Source organism: Myxine glutinosa, chromosome 1 (genome assembly GCF_964187855.1).
Source record: "Myxine glutinosa chromosome 1, kmMyxGlut1.1, whole genome shotgun sequence".
Classification (NCBI taxonomy): Eukaryota; Metazoa; Chordata; class Myxini; order Myxiniformes; family Myxinidae; genus Myxine; species Myxine glutinosa.
In genome coordinates, this window is record NC_136261.1 from 326159109 (window position 1) to 326181073 (window position 21965).

General features: G+C 46.8%; 1 protein-coding gene across 2 annotated transcripts in view; it reads left to right on the forward strand.

The window, feature by feature from the left end:
- Positions 1-21965, forward strand: part of LOC137411496 (DEP domain-containing protein 1B-like) — a 140070-nt gene that overhangs the window by 83363 nt on the left and 34742 nt on the right. For both annotated transcript variants that reach the window (XM_078769751.1, XM_068096837.2), the window contains exons 4-7: positions 5298-5485; positions 5679-5809; positions 19540-19587; positions 19987-20124. In XM_078769751.1, coding sequence (XP_078625877.1) covers positions 5298-5485; positions 5679-5809; positions 19540-19587; positions 19987-20124 — 505 coding nt within the window. The remainder of the gene's footprint in view (positions 1-5297; positions 5486-5678; positions 5810-19539; positions 19588-19986; positions 20125-21965) is intronic.

Here is a 21965-nt window from a genome sequence, read left to right on the forward strand (position 1 = left end):
TGCACCAGTGAAAGAGAATAGATCCCCTTTCCTTCCCATCCCCAAAATCTCCATTCCCTTTTACATCCCCTCTGGTCATTGCCGAGCCTCGATTGCCAAATTACCTCCCCTCCAATAACCGCCATTGACCACAAGCGCTCGGGTCGGAGAAGAAAGGCGTGCCCGCCCGTCGTCATCAAGGGCGGAGCCAGAGGGTCGCATGACCAACCAGGGCCGAGGTGAGCACCCCGATGGGCGTGTCCTAAAGGCCGGCGGCTTAATCGCCGGAGGCGTTATAAAGGCGCGCATGCAGGAAGTAAAGAGTGAGTCGGTTGCCAGAGAGAGTTGGTCACAAAGAGTTGGTCGTCAAGAGAGAGTCGTGAAGAGTCAGTCAGTGGAGTCGGTGGTCAGTTGGTTGCGGTGAGGAGTCGGTGGTGGCGGTCAGTGGTTGCGTTGGTTGCGGTGAGGAGTCGAGGAGGGAGGAGATCAGAAGACAGGAAGGCCTTGAGTTGGACTAAGCAAGAGAGGAAGTTGTTGGACTGGGTGGGACTAAGAAAGAGAGAGAAAGAGTCCTGAAGCTTGTGAGGGAAGGAGAGAGAACCCGTCACACCACCCCCCCAAGCTCCGCGTTGGCTCCACCAAGCGTTCACCTCCACCAAGGCTCCACCAAGCTCCGCGTTGGCTCCACCAAGCGTTCACCTCCACCAAGGCTCCACCAAGCTCCGCGTTGGCTCCACCAAGCGTTCACCTCCACCAAAGCTCCACCAAGCTCCGCGTTGGCTCCACCAAGCGTTCACCTCCAGCCATCCACCTCCTGCCATTCCTGTCATTCCCCGCGTGAGTCTGTCTTTTGTTTGTTCTGTCCTGGGTTAATTAAGACTGTAGGTAAGCTAGTATTTTCCCTGTGTCACCTGCGTCTTATGTGCTTGCAAATAAACGTGACTGCTTTCTTTTTGCTTGTGTGTAAATAGTCAATAAATTCAGTAGTATTTCCAAACCTTTCTTTGCCTTCGTTTTCCTCTTTGCATTCGTCGCCTTTGTCTTTTCCCTATTGACTAGCTGCGGTGCGATCCGGCCAACGTTTGGGTGGAATCGGGTGAGTCGGGGATCCTGTTAGGTCGCAGTAATACACCACCGCTCGGTCATCATAACATCTAAACCGCGATCTGTAACAATATTATTGAAATTAGCAGATAGGGTCAATACGGCATCATCGATAACCTCCCCCACAAACAATGTGCAGAGTATTCACCCCTCCCGCAGCTACCCACAATGCTCGCATTCCTACATATACAGTGTTACGGGGTCCTCTCCTATCCCCTGGTCTCGGTAAATCTCCAAACCCCGAGAGGGTCCCCGGCAGAAAGATATGTTATACTTGGTTGAAATTGATCAATAATGAAACCACACCAAGGGTTATGAACAAACAATAATATATTATAAATCACACAAAAAGAGCCATACAACAATGGGGCAATAAACCCTACAATCAAATCTTAAGATGGTAACCTTATCTATTCCTTTAACCCAAACTCACAGCACTCCCCCAATGTCTCTGTACACCTCCAATGCGAAGTCGACTCGCTCCAGCGATCGTTGGATCAATGTCCGATCACAATCAATTGAGGCGTGGACGATCGAAGCAACCCACAGGTCACGTGGTCCAACACCCCGCACAATAGCGGCAGAATGGGAAACCTCCCAAAGACGCGCTCCGACGTACACGTTTGCGGTTCAATCAGCGAGTCTCCTTATAATCCTCAAAAGCCACTTTCTTGCACAGCCGTCCTCGGCAACCCACCGGGGAATAATGCCTGGCCGACGCGACAAAAACCTGTTCCCTGAAGGTTGCGCGCGTGGCAAAGATGGCGGACGGCTTTCACTCGAACCGGGGCTTTGAGGCAAGGATACTCCGGAACCTCAATGAGGATACCCGACTACGCAGGCTCCACAGCACTCCGGCGATAGCTCCTATCACACGAACTTCCTTTCAAGGACGCAAGGTTCACTCGCACTGTACGCTCGACCGCTCGGTCCGGAGCTTCAACAAAAATCGTCTTTTCACGATCTCCTCCCGCCTCTTCTTCCTCGCTCCCTTTCTCTTCCGGCTCACGATCCGGATTTCCGGCCACATTTTACCAGGAGCGCTTTTAAACCTTTTAACCACAATAACCCTTACTGAGAACCAACAATAATAATAATACCAACAATAATTAGGGCCGAATCCGTAACAACAGACTGTATCCTGAATCTCGATCATTCTTCTCCTGTTGCTTTGACTTGCGTTTTTGACTCTTGCTCTGCTCATCGTTCAATCATGGCTCCCAAGCACAAGACCAGTGCCGGAGATGTGTCGACTACCAAGAGGCAGAAGAAAGTGATGAGCCTGAGCCAGAAAGTGGAGCTGCTCAACCGGCTTTTAAGATGAGAGAGTGCGGCCTCTTTGGGCCGGCATTATGGCGTCAACGAATCCACCGTTCGCTACATACGGAAGAACGATAAGGCGATTTGTGAGAGTGTTTCAGCGTGCGCTGTATCGAGTACGAAGGTGGTCACCCATGTCCGGGATGTCCACATAGAAAGGATGGAGCAGGCTCTCAGCATATGGATTGAGGACAACATGCAGAAGAATATGCCTTTAAGTGGACCTCTCGTTCGCGAAAAGGCCAAAACGAATTTACGACCATCTGGTGCTGGTGCGGGTAGTGCCAGCATGAGTGGTGCGCTGAGTGATGATGGTACAAGCAGCGCAAGTTCATGCACTGCAAGCAGAGGATGGTTCCGTACTGTCTGGAAAATGTGAAGCTCAAAGGGGAGCGTGCCTCCGCGGACCATGAGGTGGCAAAAGCGTTCCCTACTCAACTCGCGAGGTTGATCGAAGAGAAGGGTTTATTTCGGCCTTGAAACCTCCTGGCAGGTTTCATTGTGACCTGTGACGTTTCATTGTGACGAAACTCCCTCGTCCAGCCATTTGCAATTTCTCTATACGAGTTTAATAAACTGTAAGCGCACTCCCAGAGCAGGTGTTCAACGCTGACGAGACTGGCCTCTTCTGGAAAAAGATGCCAACAAGAACTTTCAGCTCAAAGCGTGAGGAGACATCATCGGGATTCAAGGCTGCCAAAGACCGGGTATCTCTTCACCTCTGTGCAAACGCAAAAGGGGACCTCATGCTGAAACCCATGATGCTGTTCCATTCCCTGAACCCACGTGCTGTCAAGGGCAAGAAAAAGCAAACACTGCCAGCGTTTTGGAAGGCCAACAGGAAAGCCTGGGTGACGGTAGCAATCTTCCAGGACTGGTTCCATTAATTGTTTCATCCCTCAGTTGGAGAGGTACATCGTGGACAAAAACCTTGCATTCAAGGGTCCCTTGCTACTGGACAACGCTCCTGGCCACCTGGTGAACCTGGACATGGCTCACCCGAACGTCGAGGTGATCTTCCTGTCTCCCAACACCACCTCCCTCGTCCAGCCACTCGACTAAGGTGTGTTTTCAACATTTAAAACATATTACACCTGTCGCACCTTTCGCCGCATTTTGTATGCGATAGAGTCCAACCCAGGGCTCACCGTCGGGCAGTGTTGGAAGGATTTCAACATTGCCTATTGCATCAGCGCCATCAAGGAGTCGCTGGATGAGGTTAGAGCCTCCACCATCAAAGAGTGCTGGCACAACCTGTGGCCACAAGCAGTCAGAAACTTTACTGGCTTTCCCGATAACATTGAGGAGAGGCATGTGATTGTCGGGTTGGCATGGCAGGTGGGAGGGGAAGGCTTTGATGATATGCAGCCTGAGGAGTTGGAGTATCTCATTGCCTTACATGGCGACAACCTCACCGAGGAGGAGTTGGCGGCTATTATAACCGTTTCTGAGGAGGAGGAGGCGAGCACTGATGAGGAAAAGGTGCTGAGGTCTAACCTCGCAGTCCAGTTCCTGGGCGAGTTGCTGCAGGACATGCGGGCGCTTGTCGACAAGTTGGAAGATGCTGACCCAGTCATGGAGAGGTACCTCAAGTTCAAGAGGGGCTTGGATGATTTGCTTCTCCCCTACAAAGAGCTGCATCGAAACCTGTGGCATTCTGCCAGGCAGCTCTCCATTACCCATTTCTTTCACCCTGCTCCCTCCACCTCAAGACCATCAGCATCCTCTCCTGCCACCCTCTCAGTGTCCTCACCAGCGTTCTCACCAACACCCTCAATTGCTCCCTCTCCTGTCTGTCCTGCCTCTTCCTCAATGCACGACATTGCAGGACTATCATTTGGGTCAACCTCAGGATTCGAGGAGTTAATGGGATTTTAATTCATCACCATCATCATCATTTGAAAGTTGCGTGTGTTTGTAAAATAATAATTCTAAACGGTACATGATGGTGTTGTGTTTTTATTTTTTTTGGTTTAACGGAGCGGCATGATTAAGCTGGTTAGGTTAAGCACTTTTAATAAACTGTAAGTGCATTCCTCCAATAAATTGGAAATGGTACCTGGTGTTGTCGTTTTTTAAAATTTGTAAGCATTTTTTAATGAAACTGTAATCATGTGCATTTGCGTTCGAAAACATTTTAAATATTACACCTATATGAATTCCTATATGAATTTTCCTATATGAATATTTTATATATTTTATATATAAGTTTTATATATATATATAAGTAAGTTTATTTTATATATATAATCAGGAACCGCTGGGAACCTATAACGTATCCCCCTTTTCCCCATTGAAACAATGTCGCGGCATACATTTGTGGGATTTTCATCGACCTTTGCGGATTATCGTCGTCATTCACGGAATTTGCCTCTCCATTCGCGGGATTATCACCGACATTCGCGGGATTTTCCTCACCATTTGTGGGATTTTCATCAACCTTCGCGGATTATCCTCTCTATTCCTATCTATTTCTCTCTATTTGGTCCTCTCTATTCGCGGATTTTCACGACTCGGGAACTTATCCCCACTTTTTCAATTGAAACAGTGCCCCGCTATTCGCGGTTTCGCAATTCGTAGCATTTTCCAGGAACGTATCCCCCGCGAATAGCAGGGTCCAATGGTATTAGGTTAATGGCAGCCAAGCTGAAATGATCACCCTGCGGGATTGCTCATCTCCCTCAATCATACGAGATTTTTTTCTTACTCCTTTTGCCCTCCGTTATTTTCTTTCCTTTCCCTTTATTGTGTTTCTTTCACATACCCCTCTCCTCCTTCGCACACTTTCTCAGTCCTCCAGGTGCTTCTGCTTTTTCACATTTCTTTCACCATTTCATGGCATATTGCTCAATTTAATTTCGTCATTTTCTCCAAACCACAAATCTGAAAAGCAGGATTGGCCGAAACGGCACAGTGTGGCAGCGGGTGACGAGATGGAAGTCGGGTCTTCGATCTCTTCTTTTGCCTCACCTAACACCTTGAAGAGACACAGCATGGCAGTGCCTCAAGCACATCATGCGACCCAGCAGCCCAGAATGCATGTTGTTGAGGAGAACGTGTGGAAAACTACTACCCTTGAACAGTATGTACCTCTCATTCCACCTCTCATTCTCATTTGTTTGTCTGTTTTTCATTCTGTCCGTCTGTCGGTCGTCTTTTTCCATCTGTTGGTTGTTATTTCTTTCTCTCATTAATTCATTCCACATGTGAATACAGTTCCAGTCAAATGTTTCCTACGGATATTATAGGTGCAATCTTAACCAATCGTGTGCAAGTCTGCAGATCACCATGGAACTGAAATCTCTGACTGGACTGCTCAACTGTGCTGCAGTTGACCCAAAGCACATCATGCACAATGTATCAGTCACCAACAAACAGGGTGTTGTTCTGCTACACAACAAGCATGGTATGACACTGCTAATATAATCCGTATGACATGATATGACTCGCTATTTTCATTTACCCCCCTCCTTTAGCCACCAAATCGAAATGTGGATACATTACTATCACACAATGTCCTGCTCTTTTCAAAAATGTCAGGTGAAGTGAGTGAGAGGAAAATGGGGCTAGCGAAATTAATGTCACCTCCAAGGATCCAATACCCTACTTAAGAAGCATATGTTTAAACACCGTCTTCAATGATTCTGGTGGTGTGTGTGTGTGTGTGTGTGTGTGTGTGTGTGTGTGTGTGTGTGTGTGTGTGTGTGTGTGTGTCTGTCTGTCAAGCAGAGTGGGCCAAAGACTGCACATCGTTGGCCCACTGCTTGGCGGCCACTGCGTTTATTGGTGTTGGATCGGTGTGGTCACTTGGTGTTCACCGTGATGGTGCTCGTATGCATGAGTGCGTCACACCATTGGCTGGTGTCAGCTGGGCTCTGATGGAAATGCCTTAGGGATGGGGGAAGTAGAAAAGGGGGGCTCGTTTGTGGCTGTGAGAGAAGTAGGAGAAATATGACAGATAGTGTGTGAGACTATTTCTGGTTGGCTGCAAGACACATCTTCCACGAGCTGCACCCCCTGCCCATAAAAGATGGGACTTTGCATCCCTTCCAGCTTTTCTCAATGTTGTTTGTTTGTTTGTTTGTGTGTGTGTTTGTGTGTGCATTTGTGTGTGGTTTTGTGTGTTTGTGTTTTGTGTTTGTGTTTTTTTTTTTTTCGTTTTTTTTTCTTTCTTTCCTAAGGCCCTCGTGCATGTCTCCCTGTTGTTCTTCTCTCATGCAAACCGTTTGGTACATTTTGTGCCAATTACCCTAATTAATTACCGACACACGATTACATCGACCTCTTTCGGTTCACTAACGCATTCTTCGCTCTGTTGCATTTGCGACCAAATTGAGCCTTAAGCTCATGTCATTCTCAGAATTCCTCCCCGGCGTGCTCTGCCTTTATGCCAGCTGTGACCGTGTGGTTGACGTTACGTCAATACGTTTGCAACAAGTGTAAGTTGCTCAGTATTGCACACATTCACTTACCATGGATAGGTCTCTCCTGCTTTGTGAGGAAGTTTCAGATATGTATATATAGATGTGCTTTGTCTAACAGAAACATGGCTGCCACCCATTGTTGCAATGGCGGCTGATATTGCTCTTCATTATTACAACCTTGCCCAAGAGAGCATCGCCGATGATAAAGGATCGACTGTGTGTTGATCCAAGTCCCCACTTTCAATTTGCATCAACTCCATTAATTCTGATGAATCTTTAGAGACTTTTCATCCATTAATCCTGGGCATTTTGAAAACATGGTCGGCATGGCGGGCACATTTGCCCGTTCACCTATTAATGAATGGCTCAAGTGGAGTCACTGTATTTATTCGTACTTGTTGATTCTTTCAAGTCGCGTGACTCGGCATGCTCCGCGCGCCTCACCATATGTCGTTTCAGAGGGATGGTCATCTTTGACCATTTTTTTTTTGTAGACAACATCGAGGCTCGTGAAAGAGCTAACATTAATCACACAAAAGGTCAAACCGACACATAAAACACAAAATAAGGGGGAGCGGTAGACAAGATGGGGAGAGAGTGGGAAAGGACACAAACACAACATTTGAGAGCAGGGACATCGAGAGAAATGTGGGAGGGAGAGGGCTTGGGGGGAGGTGGGAGAGGTACAAAACACATGGACACTGCAAGGACTTCCAGGAAAGAAGTTGGAATTTCAAAAAAGTGTATCTGGGGTGAATTAGCGGGGGTAGAAACGATCAAGGTTTTGGATGGGGGAAGATAAGAGATGGTGGTGTACAGCTGTTTTAAAGACCTGGAGGGAGGAGTGGGATTGAAGAGAGCAAGGGAGTTTGTTCCAGAGGTGGGAGAAAAGAGGAATGAAACAGTGAAGGTGAGCAGAGTCTTGATTTTGGCAGTTTAACCATAAGAGGGTTGCTGGCAGATCGTGTGCGACCTGTAGGAATATTTGGGGGACAGATCACAGAGAGAGCTGGGGGAGCAAGGCCGGAGAGGAGTCGGTAGAAGACAGAAAGACCACCAACCTGCCTGCGGTGAGTGAGTGAAATTTCGGTGTGTTTTGGGTCTTCAGGGCCATTTGGGTCTTTGGGATCTTCAGGGTATTTTGAGTCTTCATGTCTTCAGGGGCTTTTGGGTCTTCAGGGTCTTTTGTTTCCTCTGGGTCTTTAAGAGTCTTTGGGGTATTTTGGTTCTTTGGGGTATTTAAGGGTATTTTGGGTCTAAAGGGTTTTTAAGGGTCTTTGGTGGCTTCAGGGTGTTTTGGGTCTTCGGGGTGTTTTGGGTCTTCGGGGTGTTTTTGGGTCTTCGGGGTGTTTTGGGTCTTCCGGGTGTTTTGGGTCTTCGGGGTGTTTTGGGTCTTCGGGGTGTTTTGGGTCTTCGGGGTGTTTTGGGTCTTCGGGGTGTTTTGGGTCTTCGGGGTGGTTTGGGTCTTCGGGGTGGTTTGGGTCTTCGGGGTGGTTTGGGTCTTCGGGGTGGTTTGGGTCTTCGGGGTGGTTTGGGTCTTCGGGGTGTTTTGGGTCTTCGGGGTGTTTTGGGTCTTCGGGGCGTTTTGGGTCTTCGGGGCGTTTTGGGTCTTCGGGGCGTTTTGGGTCTTCGGGGCGTTTTGGGTCTTCGGGGCGTTTTGGGTCTTCGGGGCGTTTTGGGTCTTCGGGGCGTTTTGGGTCTTCGGGGCGTTTTGGGTCTTCGGGGCGTTTTGGGTCTTCGGGGCGTTTTGGGTCTTCGGGGCGTTTTGGGTCTTCGGGGCGTTTGGGTCTTCGGGGCGTTTTGGGTCTTCGGGGCGTTTTGGGTCTTCGGGGCGTTTTGGGTCTTCGGGGCGTTTTGGGTCTTCGGGGCGTTTTGGGTCTTCGGGGCGTTTTGGGTCTTCGGGGCGTTTTGGGTCATCGGGGCGTTTTGGGTCATCGGGGCGTTTTGGGTCTTCGGGGCGTTTTGGGTCTTCGGGGCGTTTTGGGTCTTCGGGGCGTTTTGGGTCTTCGGGGTGTTTTGGGTCTTCAGGGGCTTTTGGGTCTTCAGGGGCTTTTGTTTCCTCTGGGTCTTTAAGAGTCTTTGGGGTATTTTGGTTCTTTGGGGTATTTAAGGGTATTTTTGGTCTAAAGGGTCTTTAAGGGTCTTTGGTGGCTTCAGGGTGTTTTGGGTCTTCGGGGTGTTTTGGGTCTTCGGTGTGTTTTGGGTCTTTGGGGCGTTTTGGGTCATCGGGGCGTTTTGGGTCATCGGGGCGTTTTGGGTCTTCGGGGCGTTTTGGGTCTTCGGGGCGTTTTGGGTCTTCGGGGCGTTTTGGGTCTTCGGGGCGTTTTGGGTCTTCGGGGCGTTTTGGGTCTTCGGGGTGTTTTGGGTCTTCAGGGGCTTTTGGGTCTTCAGGGGCTTTTGTTTCCTCTGGGTCTTTAAGAGTCTTTGGGGTATTTTGGTTCTTTGGGGTATTTAAGGGTATTTTTGGTCTAAAGGGTCTTTAAGGGTCTTTGGTGGCTTCAGGGTGTTTTGGGTCTTCGGGGTGTTTTGGGTCTTCGGGGTGTTTTGGGTCTTCGGTGTGTTTTGGGTCTTCGGGGTGTTTTGGGTCTTCAGGGGCTTTTGGGTCTTCAGGGTCTTTTGTTTCCTCTGGGTCTTTAAGAGTCTTTGGGGTATTTTTGTTCTTTGGGGTATTTAAGGGTATTTTTGGTCTTAAGGGTCTTTGGTGGCTTCAGGGTGTTTTGGGTCTTCGGGGTGTTTTGGGTCTTCGGGGTGTTTTGGGTCTTCGGGGTGTTTTGGGTCTTCGGGGTGTTTTGGGTCTTCGGGGCGTTTTGGGTCTTCGGGGCATTTTGGGTCTTCGGGGCGTTTTGGGTCTTCGGGGCGTTTTGGGTCTTCGGGGTGTTTTGGGTCTTCAGGGGCTTTTGGGTCTTCAGGTTCTTTTGTTTCCTCTGGGTCTTTAAGAGTCTTTGGGGGTAATTTTGTTCTTTGGGGTATTTAAGGGTATTTTTGGTCTTAAGGGTCTTTGGTGGCTTCAGGGTGTTTTGGGTATTCGGGGCGTTTTGGGTCTTCGGGGCGTTTTGGGTCTTCGGGGCGTTTTGGGTCTTCGGGGCGTTTTGGGTCTTCGGGGCGTTTTGGGTCTTCGGGGTGTTTTGGGTCTTCAGGGGCTTTTGGGTCTTCAGGGTCTTTTGTTTCCTCTGGGTCTTTAAGAGTCTTTGGGGTATTTTGGTTCTTTGGGGTATTTAAGGGTATTTTTGGTCTAAAGGGTCTTTAAGGGTCTTTGGTGGCTTCAGGGTGTTTTGGGTCTTCGGGGTGTTTTGGGTCTTCGGGGTGTTTTGGGTCTTCGGTGTGTTTTGGGTCTTCGGTGTGTTTTGGGTCTTCGGGGTGTTTTGGGTCTTCGGGGTGTTTTGGGTCTTCGGGGTGTTTTGGGTCTTCGGGGTGTTTTGGGTCTTCGGGGTGTTTTGGGTCTTCGGGGTGTTTTGGGTCTTCGGGGTGTTTTGGGTCTTCGGGGTGTTTTGGGTCTTTGGGATATTTTTGAGCCCCTGGGCCTTCAAGGGTATTTTGGGACTTTGGGGTGTTTTGGGTCTTCGGGGTGTTTTGGGTCTTCGGGGTGTTTTGGGTCTTCGGGGTGTTTTGGGTCTTCGGGGTGTTTTGGGTCTTCGGGGTGTTTTGGGTCTTCGGGGTGTTTTGGGTCTTCGGGGTGTTTTGGGTCTTCGGGGTGTTTTGGGTCTTCAGGGGCTTTTGGGTCTTCAGGGTCTTTTGTTTCCTCTGGGTCTTTAAGAGTCTTTGGGGTATTTTTGTTCTTTGGGGTATTTAAGGGTATTTTTGGTCTTAAGGGTCTTTGGTGGCTTCAGGGTGTTTTGGGTATTCGGGGTGTTTTGGGTCTTCGGGGTGTTTTGGGTCTTCGGGGTGTTTTGGGTCTTCGGGGTGTTTTGGGTCTTCGGGGCGTTTTGGGTCTTCGGGGCGTTTTGGGTCTTCGGGGTGTTTTGGGTCTTCGGGGTGTTTTGGGTCTTCGGGGTGTTTTGGGTCTTCGGGGCGTTTTGGGTCTTCGGGGTGTTTTGGGTCTTCGGGGTGTTTTGGGTCTTCTGGGTGTTTTGGGTCTTCGGGGTGTTTTGGGTCTTTGGGGTATTTTTGAGCCCCTGGGCCTTGAAGGGTATTTTGGGACTTTGGGGTGTTTTGGGTCTTCGGGGTCCTTGGGGTCTTCAGGGTCTTTTTGGTCTTTAAGTGTATTTTGGGTATTCAGTGGTCTTGATGGCCTTAAGGGTCTTGGGGGAATTAAAGGGTCATCAAAGGTCTGAGAGGTCTCGTCAGTCTAAACATAATTAAGAGGGTTAATTAAGAGGGTGTTAATTTTATTTGAAGAAGAAGAATACGTTTTCGTCGCATATAAACATACATAACGACATAACCATATACGTTTGCTCTATTGTAATAAGATTCACATTCATTGCGGTCTTTGACCCACTATCCTGCCTTTAAAAGCTTCAATCCCAGGGAGTTCATCACTCCCTTCTTCTGTGGTATGAAATGTAGCGGTGACTGTGGACCCAGCACTTTTATATACGCCAGGCATAACATCCATAAATATGTTCTTCCATCTCTACAATATTACTTGTCTCCAATTGTGCTTAAGTCGAAGGACTGGTGAATCTTTGCCTTTTGCTTTCAAAAATGTCATCGTGGATATTGATCTTTGTCGGGCCATCGGATTGCGTTCAAGGTTTTCATAACCTGGCACAATCTTAAAGACCTCAATAATATCCCCTTGGAGGCGCTGGCGATGCATGGAAAAGAGGTTTAGGGGGGAAAGCCTGACGTGGTACTGGAGGGCAAAGAGTTCGCCAACCATCCGGGTCGCGAGCTGATGGACACGTTCAATCTTGACGACGTTGTGTTGGAGACTAGGGGACCATGCTTGAACGCAGTATCAAAGTAGGGGTCGGATGAAGGCCAAGTAGGCAGGGATAACACACACGGTGTAAGATGTGTAAAGGCACGTTTAACGAGAGATACCATCTGCCGGGCCTTTTGCACAACCTCATCAAACTGAGCCGATTAGTTCAAGGAGGCGTCAAATAGAACCCCTAGGTCACGAACTTAGACTGCAGCTGGGATGCGAAGGGTATTCTCGGACAAATCATGTAGGGATAAAATCGGTCCATCGGCCCTGCCTCAGTGCAGGTGTTGGCATTTGGGAATGCTAAGATGCAGTTTCCAGAGCGCAGCCCATGCAGAGATGGAGTGAAGGTCTCTTTGCATAGTTTGGGCCTCTCTCAAATATTTGTTTATATATTTTCAATAGTTGTGTTTGCATTAATGCAAAATGGATTTTAAATCCCTTAAAATCCCACACTTTGCAGTTACTCTTTCTTAATTTTCACTTTATTATCTGTCCTTCCTTTGTTAAGCACTTTGAGATTTTAAATTTAATGGAAAACACTCTAGTGTGTCGTGTAAGATGTCTTTAACCGTGTCACCGAAGTGATCAATTGGATTGAAATTTACAGAAATACACATACATACATACATACATACATACATACACATACACACACATACATGCACACATACATACATACATACATACATACATACATACACATATATGCTTACATACATACATACATACATACATACATACATACACACATATATACATATAAATACATACATACACACATACATGCATACATACATACCATACATACACACACACACACACACACACACACACACACACACACACACACACACACACACACACACACACATATAAATACATACACATACATACACACATACGCACATGCATACATACATACATGTAAATACATACCATACATACATACATATACACATACACACACATACATGCACACATACATGCATACATACATACATACATACATATAAATACATACCATACACACATACGCATACACACATACATGCATACATACATACATACACACACACATACACACATATACACACACACACACACATACACACATACACACACACACACACACACACACACACACACACACATGCTCGTGCTTTTATTAGAAGCCTCGCGTATCAAGCCGCGTCCGCTTTGCTCCGCCTACCGGTGAACACGCCTCGGCCCGGATTGGCCGCGAGGGTTCATTCGTACCTCCCCTCGTGGCGCGTTGATGGGGCCACGCCTATGTTCCGGGCAGCTCCTCCCTTCTTCTCCCAAGACTCCCACTCTGACCGCGTGCGTAATGGCGGCGGGCAGGAACAAACCAAATGGCAGCGAACGCTGCTGGCAATGGCAGCTTGGGGCGAGCTTTAGCTCAACGGCAGCGAATGCTGCTGGCAAAAGCGCGCCATACAATTTGGAGAGGGTAAAGCTGCAAAATGAATAGGAATGGGAATTTGAGAAGGGGGCTAGGTTATTTGATTAATACAACACAGATTCAACTATTGGAAACAGATCCTTACCTGAAACATAGACTAACTAGAACGGGCACTCGGTAGAGCGCATACCTTCGCCGCAGCTACTGTTCTGTACTTGGCATGGGAGTGTAGGGAACAGGACAACAAAAATAAGATTTTGACCTTTTCGTGACCTTGACCTTGACCTTTGACCCGATTGCTCCCAAAATCTAATCAAATGTGTCCCGTATAATAACCAATCATCCCACCAAATTTCATGCAATTCGGTTGAATACTTTTTGAGTTATGCGAATAACATACACACACACACACAGACATACAAATAAATACACAGTGATCAAAACATAACCTTCCGCTTTTGCGAAGGTAATGAAATAACTAAAGAAGATCCTATGGTGTCCTATGTGTTGTACATGGCCTAACTCGGGTGCGACCTTTACAATGGGGGATATTTACAAGAATTATTATTTTACAAAGTGAAGGTTCTAAAAACCGTAACAATACATAACACACACACACACACACACACACACACACACACACACACACACACACACACACACACACACACACACACACACACACACACACACACACCACACACACCACACACCACACACCACAAACACACACACCACACACACACATACACGCACACATATACACACATACATGCATACATTCATACATACATATAAATACATACCATACATACATACATCTAAATACATACATACATACATACATACATATAAATACATACCATACATACATACACACATACATACATGCATACATACATATAAATACGTACATGCATGCATGCATACATACATACACATGCACATGATTTTTTTTAAACCGTGTCACCGAATGCATATACAATGCATGTTTATTTGTTCCGCAGTAGGTCACAATCGATACCGATGTAAAGAAAATGTTTGAAATGTCCTTTCTATGCAGTTGTCTCATAGAAGAGCAGAATGATGGAGGATGAATACATTTCAACCTCATTTATTGAAACTCATTACCTCTGCCACCGAATGTGTACAGAGGTTGTGTTTTCACGATATCTCAAATTTGTCTGTCTGTTTGTTTAGCTGTGAGCACGATATCTCAAAAAGTTATGACCAGAATCAGCCGAAACTTGGTGGACAGGTTGGGTGTGCAACAAGGATGAATTGATTAGATATTGTATTGATGAAGATCCGGATGCGATACATTTTTATGCCTTCGCTGAAAAAGTCGCCGGAGGCATTATGTTTTCGGGTTGTCCGTCCGTCTGTACGTCCCCTACGGACTAAACCTCGTTTTTCTCAGCAACCGTATGTCCGATTGAGACGAAACTTTCAGGGTAGAAGTGACACCCATGCAGAATGTTTTTCTATGATAATTGTGACGTTATAGGTCACGTGGTATGGCAGCCATCTTGGATTAAAAGCAAATAATTAAAAAAGTATTTCTCGGAAACCACTGAATGGAAAAATTTGAAACTTGGCACATTGTCAAGTACTCCCAATGGGGAACCAAAGCATTATAATGATTACATCATAGGTGAAGTGGTATACCAGCCAAAAATGTTTCAATCAAATTCCTTATCCTAAAAATCTGAAATTTCATGCACATGATCTATGACCCATTTGTATTAAAGTATTAAATTTATGACATCATAGGTCACATGGTTTGGCAGCCATATTGGATTGAAGGGAAATATTAAATAATTATATCTCTGAAACCGCTCACCCTATCGATACGAAATTTTACAAATATCATCTAACAGCGCTGTTGCATATCGTTTGAAAATGATGATGTCATAGGTCACGTGGTTTGGCAGCCATATTGGATCGAAAAATGAACCTTATCCGATCAACACGAAACTTCGCAAACATGATCCCCTACCCATATATATGCAGAGTGATGGCATCTACCTGTTGTGGGACTATGCGGATTGCGGAGGCATATTGGCGACACAGTCACATTGTTCTAGTTAAGTGATTCTTCATCAATTAAGTGATAGGGTTTCAATCGATGTATAGCACGATATCTCAAAAAGGTATGGATGGATTCGGACGATACTCGGTAGACCAGTTGGGTGTGTGAAAAGGAAGAATTGATTTGATTTTGGCGATCCGGATTTTGATACAAATTTTTTTTTTTATTAAAAAACATTTCTAAGTGATTCTTCTCCATTGAGAGATAGGGCCAACAGTGATATATAGCATGGTATTTCAAAAAGTTGTGGATGGGTTATGACAAAACTTGGTGGATGAGTTGATTTGGTGACAAAAACAAACTGGTCGATTAGATTTTGGTTCAGGTCCGAATCCAGATCCGGCCTATTATTGGGATACCCAAAGTAAAATGTTCAGCCTGGTGGGTTCTCTACTCTACCGTTTTAGTTCACTCTGTCATTCTCTTTTTCCATAAGCCTCAAATGCATATAGCATATTCTGCATGTACTGTCTTTTCTTTGCAGCCATGTCAGGTAGATGTGCTCACTCTATACCCACCCGTTTTATTTTACAACTTTTGACCCCCTGGTTCAGAAATGTAAATTAATGGGGCCCTTTTTAGGCTCTAGGAATGACCAGCTGAATTTCCCATGCTTGGACTAATTGCATGTTTACGTGCATTAGAAAGATGACATTTCGATAGAAGAAAAAAACAACGGAGTGCTGACGTGTAAACAACGGAGTGCTGACGTGTAAACAACGGAGTGCTGACGTGTAAACAACGGAGTGCCTACGTGTAAGGCAGAGAGTGCCTACGTGTAAGGCAGAGAGTGCCTACGTGTAAGGCAGAGAGTGCCTACGTGTAAGGCAGAGAGTGCCTACGTGTAAAGTCACATTGCCACACTTGTCATGCAAGGTTACTCGTCTGTCCCAGCTCAATTAAAAGTTGGCCTCTTGTCATTGCATTTTTCTCTCCTCCATTTCTATACCTGTGACTTATAAGACTCTTCTTTTTTTTTCTTGTCTACCTGTAAAGTATATGGCATCTACCCATTGGTTTAAGGTACTGTCTCTTCTTACTTTTTAAAAATTAAATGTATTTCATCATCTTCATCATCCTTGCATTTCCTAAGGAGCTGAAAGGAAGATCATATCTCATTTTTGTTTGCTGGTCTGTGTTGCTTCATGAGTTTGTTTTGACTCCCATCCCTCGTGCTCATAGGCGGTTATGTCAGCACAATCCTCTGCTGTGGTACTAATTGATGCTTCCTGTGTTTGTCGGCACAGTCAAGCAAAACACATTTGTATTGACCCTTTGCTCCTTCGGTTATACTTCCTGTTATTCAGACTCTTGCATATTGGTCACACGTAGTCCACCTGTTAGTTTTCACTTGTACACTTTGTCATACCAGATTATGATTTACTTATGCATTATTGTGAGCAACCTCCACCTACTGCTGTGGCTACCTATCTTGGTTGGTGTTGAAGGTGTCTGTGCATTGATGGTTTAATGTGCTGTCATAATATTCCTTTGATACGAAGTCGCCAGAAGCATTACGTTTTCGGGTTATCCTTCTGTCTGTGCGTCCATCCGTCCATGATGGGTTTTCGTTACCGCGATAACTTGAAAACAGCTGAAGGGATCTTAGTCAAACTTGGCACAGGTATATATAATAATGTAAAGATAAACGGATTCGTTAACGGGGTCAAGAGGTCAAACGTCAGAGGGCATGTTGGGTAAAAGTTCTGTTACCGAGCTAACTTGTGAACCAGTGATGGGATTTTGTATATCTATATATATATAAAACACAGTTTGTGTGTGTGTGTAATGTTATTGATAGACTCCGAAACGGAGAGGCTCACGGACTTGATATTTGGCACAGACATGGCCATTGAGCCTGGGAAGAACATGGCCTATCTAAAAATATTTGACGAGATCCATATTTTTTATTCATATTTACCTCAGCGCATTTCAGCGAGGAACATTATACATGGAATCTCAGCCAGTGGCAGAGCAGCGCGCTGATTCGCTCAGAGAGATCACGTGATGTTCCAACTTTGCCGCCATTATCTCACAGTTATGCGTTCGCACGTAATTCAGTTTTTTTCACATTTCAGCGAGGAACATTGCCATTCACACCACATAGGTTTTTTTTCACTTTCATCTGATATTTGTGATTTATTTCAAACAAACTGTATTTCCCATCTACACGGCCATGTATTCCTATTAACGTTATGTAAAGTACATAAATTGTGTGGATTACATCATTTGTGGATATGATAAATTGCCAGTAACCATCTATATCCCTCCCCTCCCCTTCCCTCCTCCCCCTCCTTCCCGCTCCCCCTCCCTTTTCCCCCTCCCCCTCCCCCTTCCCCTCCCCATCCCCCTTCCCCCTCCCCTTCCCCCCTCCCCTTCCCCCTCCCCTTCCCCCTCCCCCCTACCCTCTCCCCTTCCCCCCTCCCCTTTCCCCTCCCCTCCCCCTCCCTTTCCCCCATACCCCTTCCTTTCCCCCCTACTCCTTCCTTTCCCCCCTTCCCCATCCCCCTCCCCTCCCATTCCCCCTCCCTTCCCCCTCCACCCTACCCTCTCCCCTTCCCCCCTCCCCTCCCCTCACCCCTCCCCTCCCCCTCCCTTCCCCCCTCTCCTCCCCCCTCCCACCCTCCCCTCCCACCTCCCTTCCCCCATCCCCCTTCCCATTCCCCCTCCCTCTCCCCCTGCCCCTCCCCCCTCTCCTCCCCTCCCCCCTCTCCTCTCCTCCCCCGTTCCCCTCCCCCCCATTCCCCTCCCCTCCCCTTCCCCTCCCCCTCCCCTCCCCCGCCCAGCAATGCCGGGTACTTCTGCTAGTAGTATATATTATGACGCAAAATGTACCGATTCGATTTCAGCAGCATAGGTCAGAGGTCCCTTTAGGTAACAATTCTGTTACTTGTGAACCAGTGATGGGATTTAGACCAAATTTGATATAAGTATATATTATGATGTAAAGATGAACTGATTAGATTTCATGGTCAAAGGTCAGAGGTCATGTTATGTAAAAATGTGATGCTTGAGAACAGCTGAATGGATTTTAAATCAAACTTGGCACAAGTATGTATAATGATGCAAGGATGAACTGATTAAATTACGGGGTCAAGAGGTCAAAGGTCAGAGGTCCCTTTAGGTAACAATTCTGTTACTTGTGAACCCGTGATGCGATTTAGACCAAATTTGATATATGTATATATTATGATGTAAAGATGAACTGATTAGATTTCATGGTCAAAGGTCAGAGGTCATGTTATGTAAAAATGTGATGCTTGAGAACAGCTGAATGGATTTTAAATCAAACTTGGTACAAGTATTATAATGATGTAATAATGTGGGTGGAGGCATATCGGTATCAAACTAATTTTTGAATTTTTATTATTTTATTTATATTGTTACCCAATGCATATAATGCATGTTTTATTGTTTCACAAATAGTAGGTCAGAAGTAATAAATATCCTGATATGTGGTAAATTGGGGTTGGAATGAAGAGATTACTCAAATAAATTCAATTTTGATCTCACCAAATTCACCTGCTCATTTACTTTAACCTCTTCTGTCACACCAGGGATAAAGGATATCACGTGATTGACCAATTGACCAAAGCCACCAATGAAGTCCCGGCCCCAGAATTAGCAATCCTCGTTGTGTGTGTGTGTGTGTGTGTGTGTGTGTGTGTGTGTGTGTGTGTGTGTGTGTGTAATATTTCATGTGCCTGTGGAAATGCTTGGTTTTAAGGAACAAAAGCTGCCAGAGGTGATGGTTCATTGTAGTATTATAACGTATGGAGAAAATCGAGATCAAGCATGTTCGGGTAAAAAGGCTAATGTCCGTCTCTGGCATGATACTTCAAGAGCCTCATGACGGTGGCTATGCTAGAGCCACCTTTAAAGGCCATTTTTCCCCACAGAGCAGGGGTTGGCCATTTTCGGGCACCGTGGTCCCCTTCTTGAAGCGATGTTTTATGGCCGGATGCCCTTCCTGCCGCCAACCCTGTTAGTCACCTCTTGCGACACACAGGGAATTACCAGTGAACTGGAACTCAATTTGCCTACCTCTGAAGGATGACAGGCCGAGTCAACCCCCCCGGTGTTAATTCAGCGATCTACCGGGATTCGAGCCCAGGATCCTATGATCCCAAGCCGGCACCCTAACCGCAAAGCCAACACCAGGCTCTAACTGGAGGTCTATGCTAGAGCTGTTGTAATTTATTTTTCACACCAGATTCAAACTTTATGACCTGATTTAATTCCATCTGCAAATGAGAACTTGTATAATATCAGAGCGAGGCCTTTCATTCATCTCCTGCTTGCTTTTTATATTCTACCCATTCAGATGAGCTTCCCAGCTGGGTTATATCTGCAATGAAGTGCCTCGCAAACTGTGAGTGGATATCAGAGGATATTTAATGGGAAAGGGAATTTTGATGGAGGTTTGTGGGAGGCAGACACAAAGGCACTTGGAGAATATGGGTGTGCGGGGGCAGGTACTACAGATGGTATTGGGCACCTGGGACCTTAGCGTGGGGAGGTAGGGGTGGTGGGATATGGTGAGGAAGGCAGCACTGATGAAAGATGGTTGCAAGGGCTCGGATTTTGTTTAGGAAGCTGAGCAGCAATATATTATTACGCTTTGGGGAAGATATTACGCATTATTTTTTTAAATAACTGAAACCACTTTCTGGCGTTATGGGAAATCGATTTGAATATGAATTGCAATGTCGACATGAATGTCTTCGTGTTCTCCCTGTCTTATCTGCGCCATGCATCTGTTATCCTCTAGGGCCAAAGCATAACAGCGAGGTGTCTTCCTACCCGGGATTTGAAAAGGATGTTTTTCAGACTATTGCGGAGTTCTTTCAGAACTTGAAGGAGCCTTTAATACCTTATCCGCTTTATGAGTTGATCATCAATGTTCTCGGTAAGATTCCTGACTCTCCACCATAAACATTCTGAGTTTCGTGCTAACGATGCCCGACTTCTTTATGTTAAACCTGTACGATTCACTGCTCCCTCCTTACACATGTCTTCAAAAATGTGTTCCCTGTGTTGATGAAGTGAGCTACAGTATATATTGTTGTGGATATGGGAACCACATAAATCCTCCAGTGTTGTGGTTATGAGGTCCAAATAAATGCTCCCATTGTTACGCACTTATTTAATCATTGTATTGCTTAGTTTAATATATATGTATATATATATATATGCAGTCACGTGAAAAAGTAAGTACACCCCATGTAAAGTTTTGTCTTTTTCAACATATTTCAACATACAGCTATTTGATCTTCATTTCAACAATATTGATAGAAAAGGTGATATTGTGGTGCTGTGCACACACGACTCGATTGCCAGAGAGGTAGGTGTTACATATTTATGTGAATGTATGTGAATTACCATTCAGGTCTTTGCTTATCCATGTGTAGTAGATTAAGGGTTGTTGTGGTTGGAGGGTCAGGAGCCCTTCTGAAAAAGAAACCGGAAACGGAAGAGGAAAGACACGAGGAAGAAAAGCGACGAGTATTCTTCTTCCTCGCCCCGCTCCGACGAAAGGTGGGATCGACCTTGCGCCGCGTGGAAAAGCGGCGTTCCGAAGCCCGTCTGGCGAGAGGAGTTACTGGGACGTGTACTTACCCGGTGGAGACGTCAAGTTGACGTGGGGCCGTGCATCGACCCCGCGTCTGGCACCGTTCGCGGCACCATCTAAAAAGACGCGTACGGGTCGCACGTTGGGGCCTAACACGCCTGGCAAGCGGCGTGGGGCTTTTGGCTTGCTTTACCGTACCCGCTTCGCGTGGCCACGAGGGGCTGCAGCCGTGGTGCCTGGTACGATACCTGCCCGGTGGAGACACGTCCACCCGGGGTTCGTTTAACCGCCCGAGTGCGGCGACGCCGACCAGCATCTTGGTCAGGAGGGGCCCAGAGACATTGTGAGGGGCAGAGACCAAAAGGGGGTCGTGAGTACAGAAGGGGACACACATATATAAGATGGCCATCTTACTCGTCTAGGGGATTGATTGGGGATTGTGAATTGTTGATGGTTGTTTGTTGTCGATTGCTCGGGGAAAATCTCCGTGGTTGTACCATTGAAATTGTATGGTATCATTACCATTGAAATATTCTTGAACATCAGTTTTCTCTTGGGTGGAATTCATCTGGATTGCGTGGCGAAAGCGCATATATAATACAACTTTCTGGCGAAGTTCCTCTCACGGTCCGGGGGTCACCGAGACCAGGTATTCACCGAGGGGACCACGTAACAGTAGGCCATAACGCATGGATACAAACAAGAGTCTTTATTACAAGCTCGCATATCAGCACTGGGCGGGCTCGAGCTTAGAGCCCGCATATATGTCCCGAGGCCATGCCTTGCCCCCGGGCGTGGCCGATCGGCCGAAAGGCGGGGCATGTATTTCAGTTCCCCGCCTGGACGCTCACGCCACCCACTGGTGCGTGGAATTATTGACCCTTGTGCCCGCCACACGCGCCCCCCCCAGAATTCCCATGCACCTGAAGGGTGAGCTTGCGGGGAAGCCTGATGACCCGGCCGAAACGCCCCCTGGCGATGCGTGCAGGGCTGGGGGTAGCGGGGCTGGGGGTTGCTGGGGGTCTGACCGCTGGGGGGCGGCCTCGACGCGGAGGCAGAGCTGCTTGCGGGGGGTGGTCCAGATCGAGGTGGGCCAGCTTGAGGCGGTCCATGGAGATACGATCCGGGGCACCGCCGATGTCCACGGTGAAATGTTTGTCCCCGGTCTCCAGCACGCG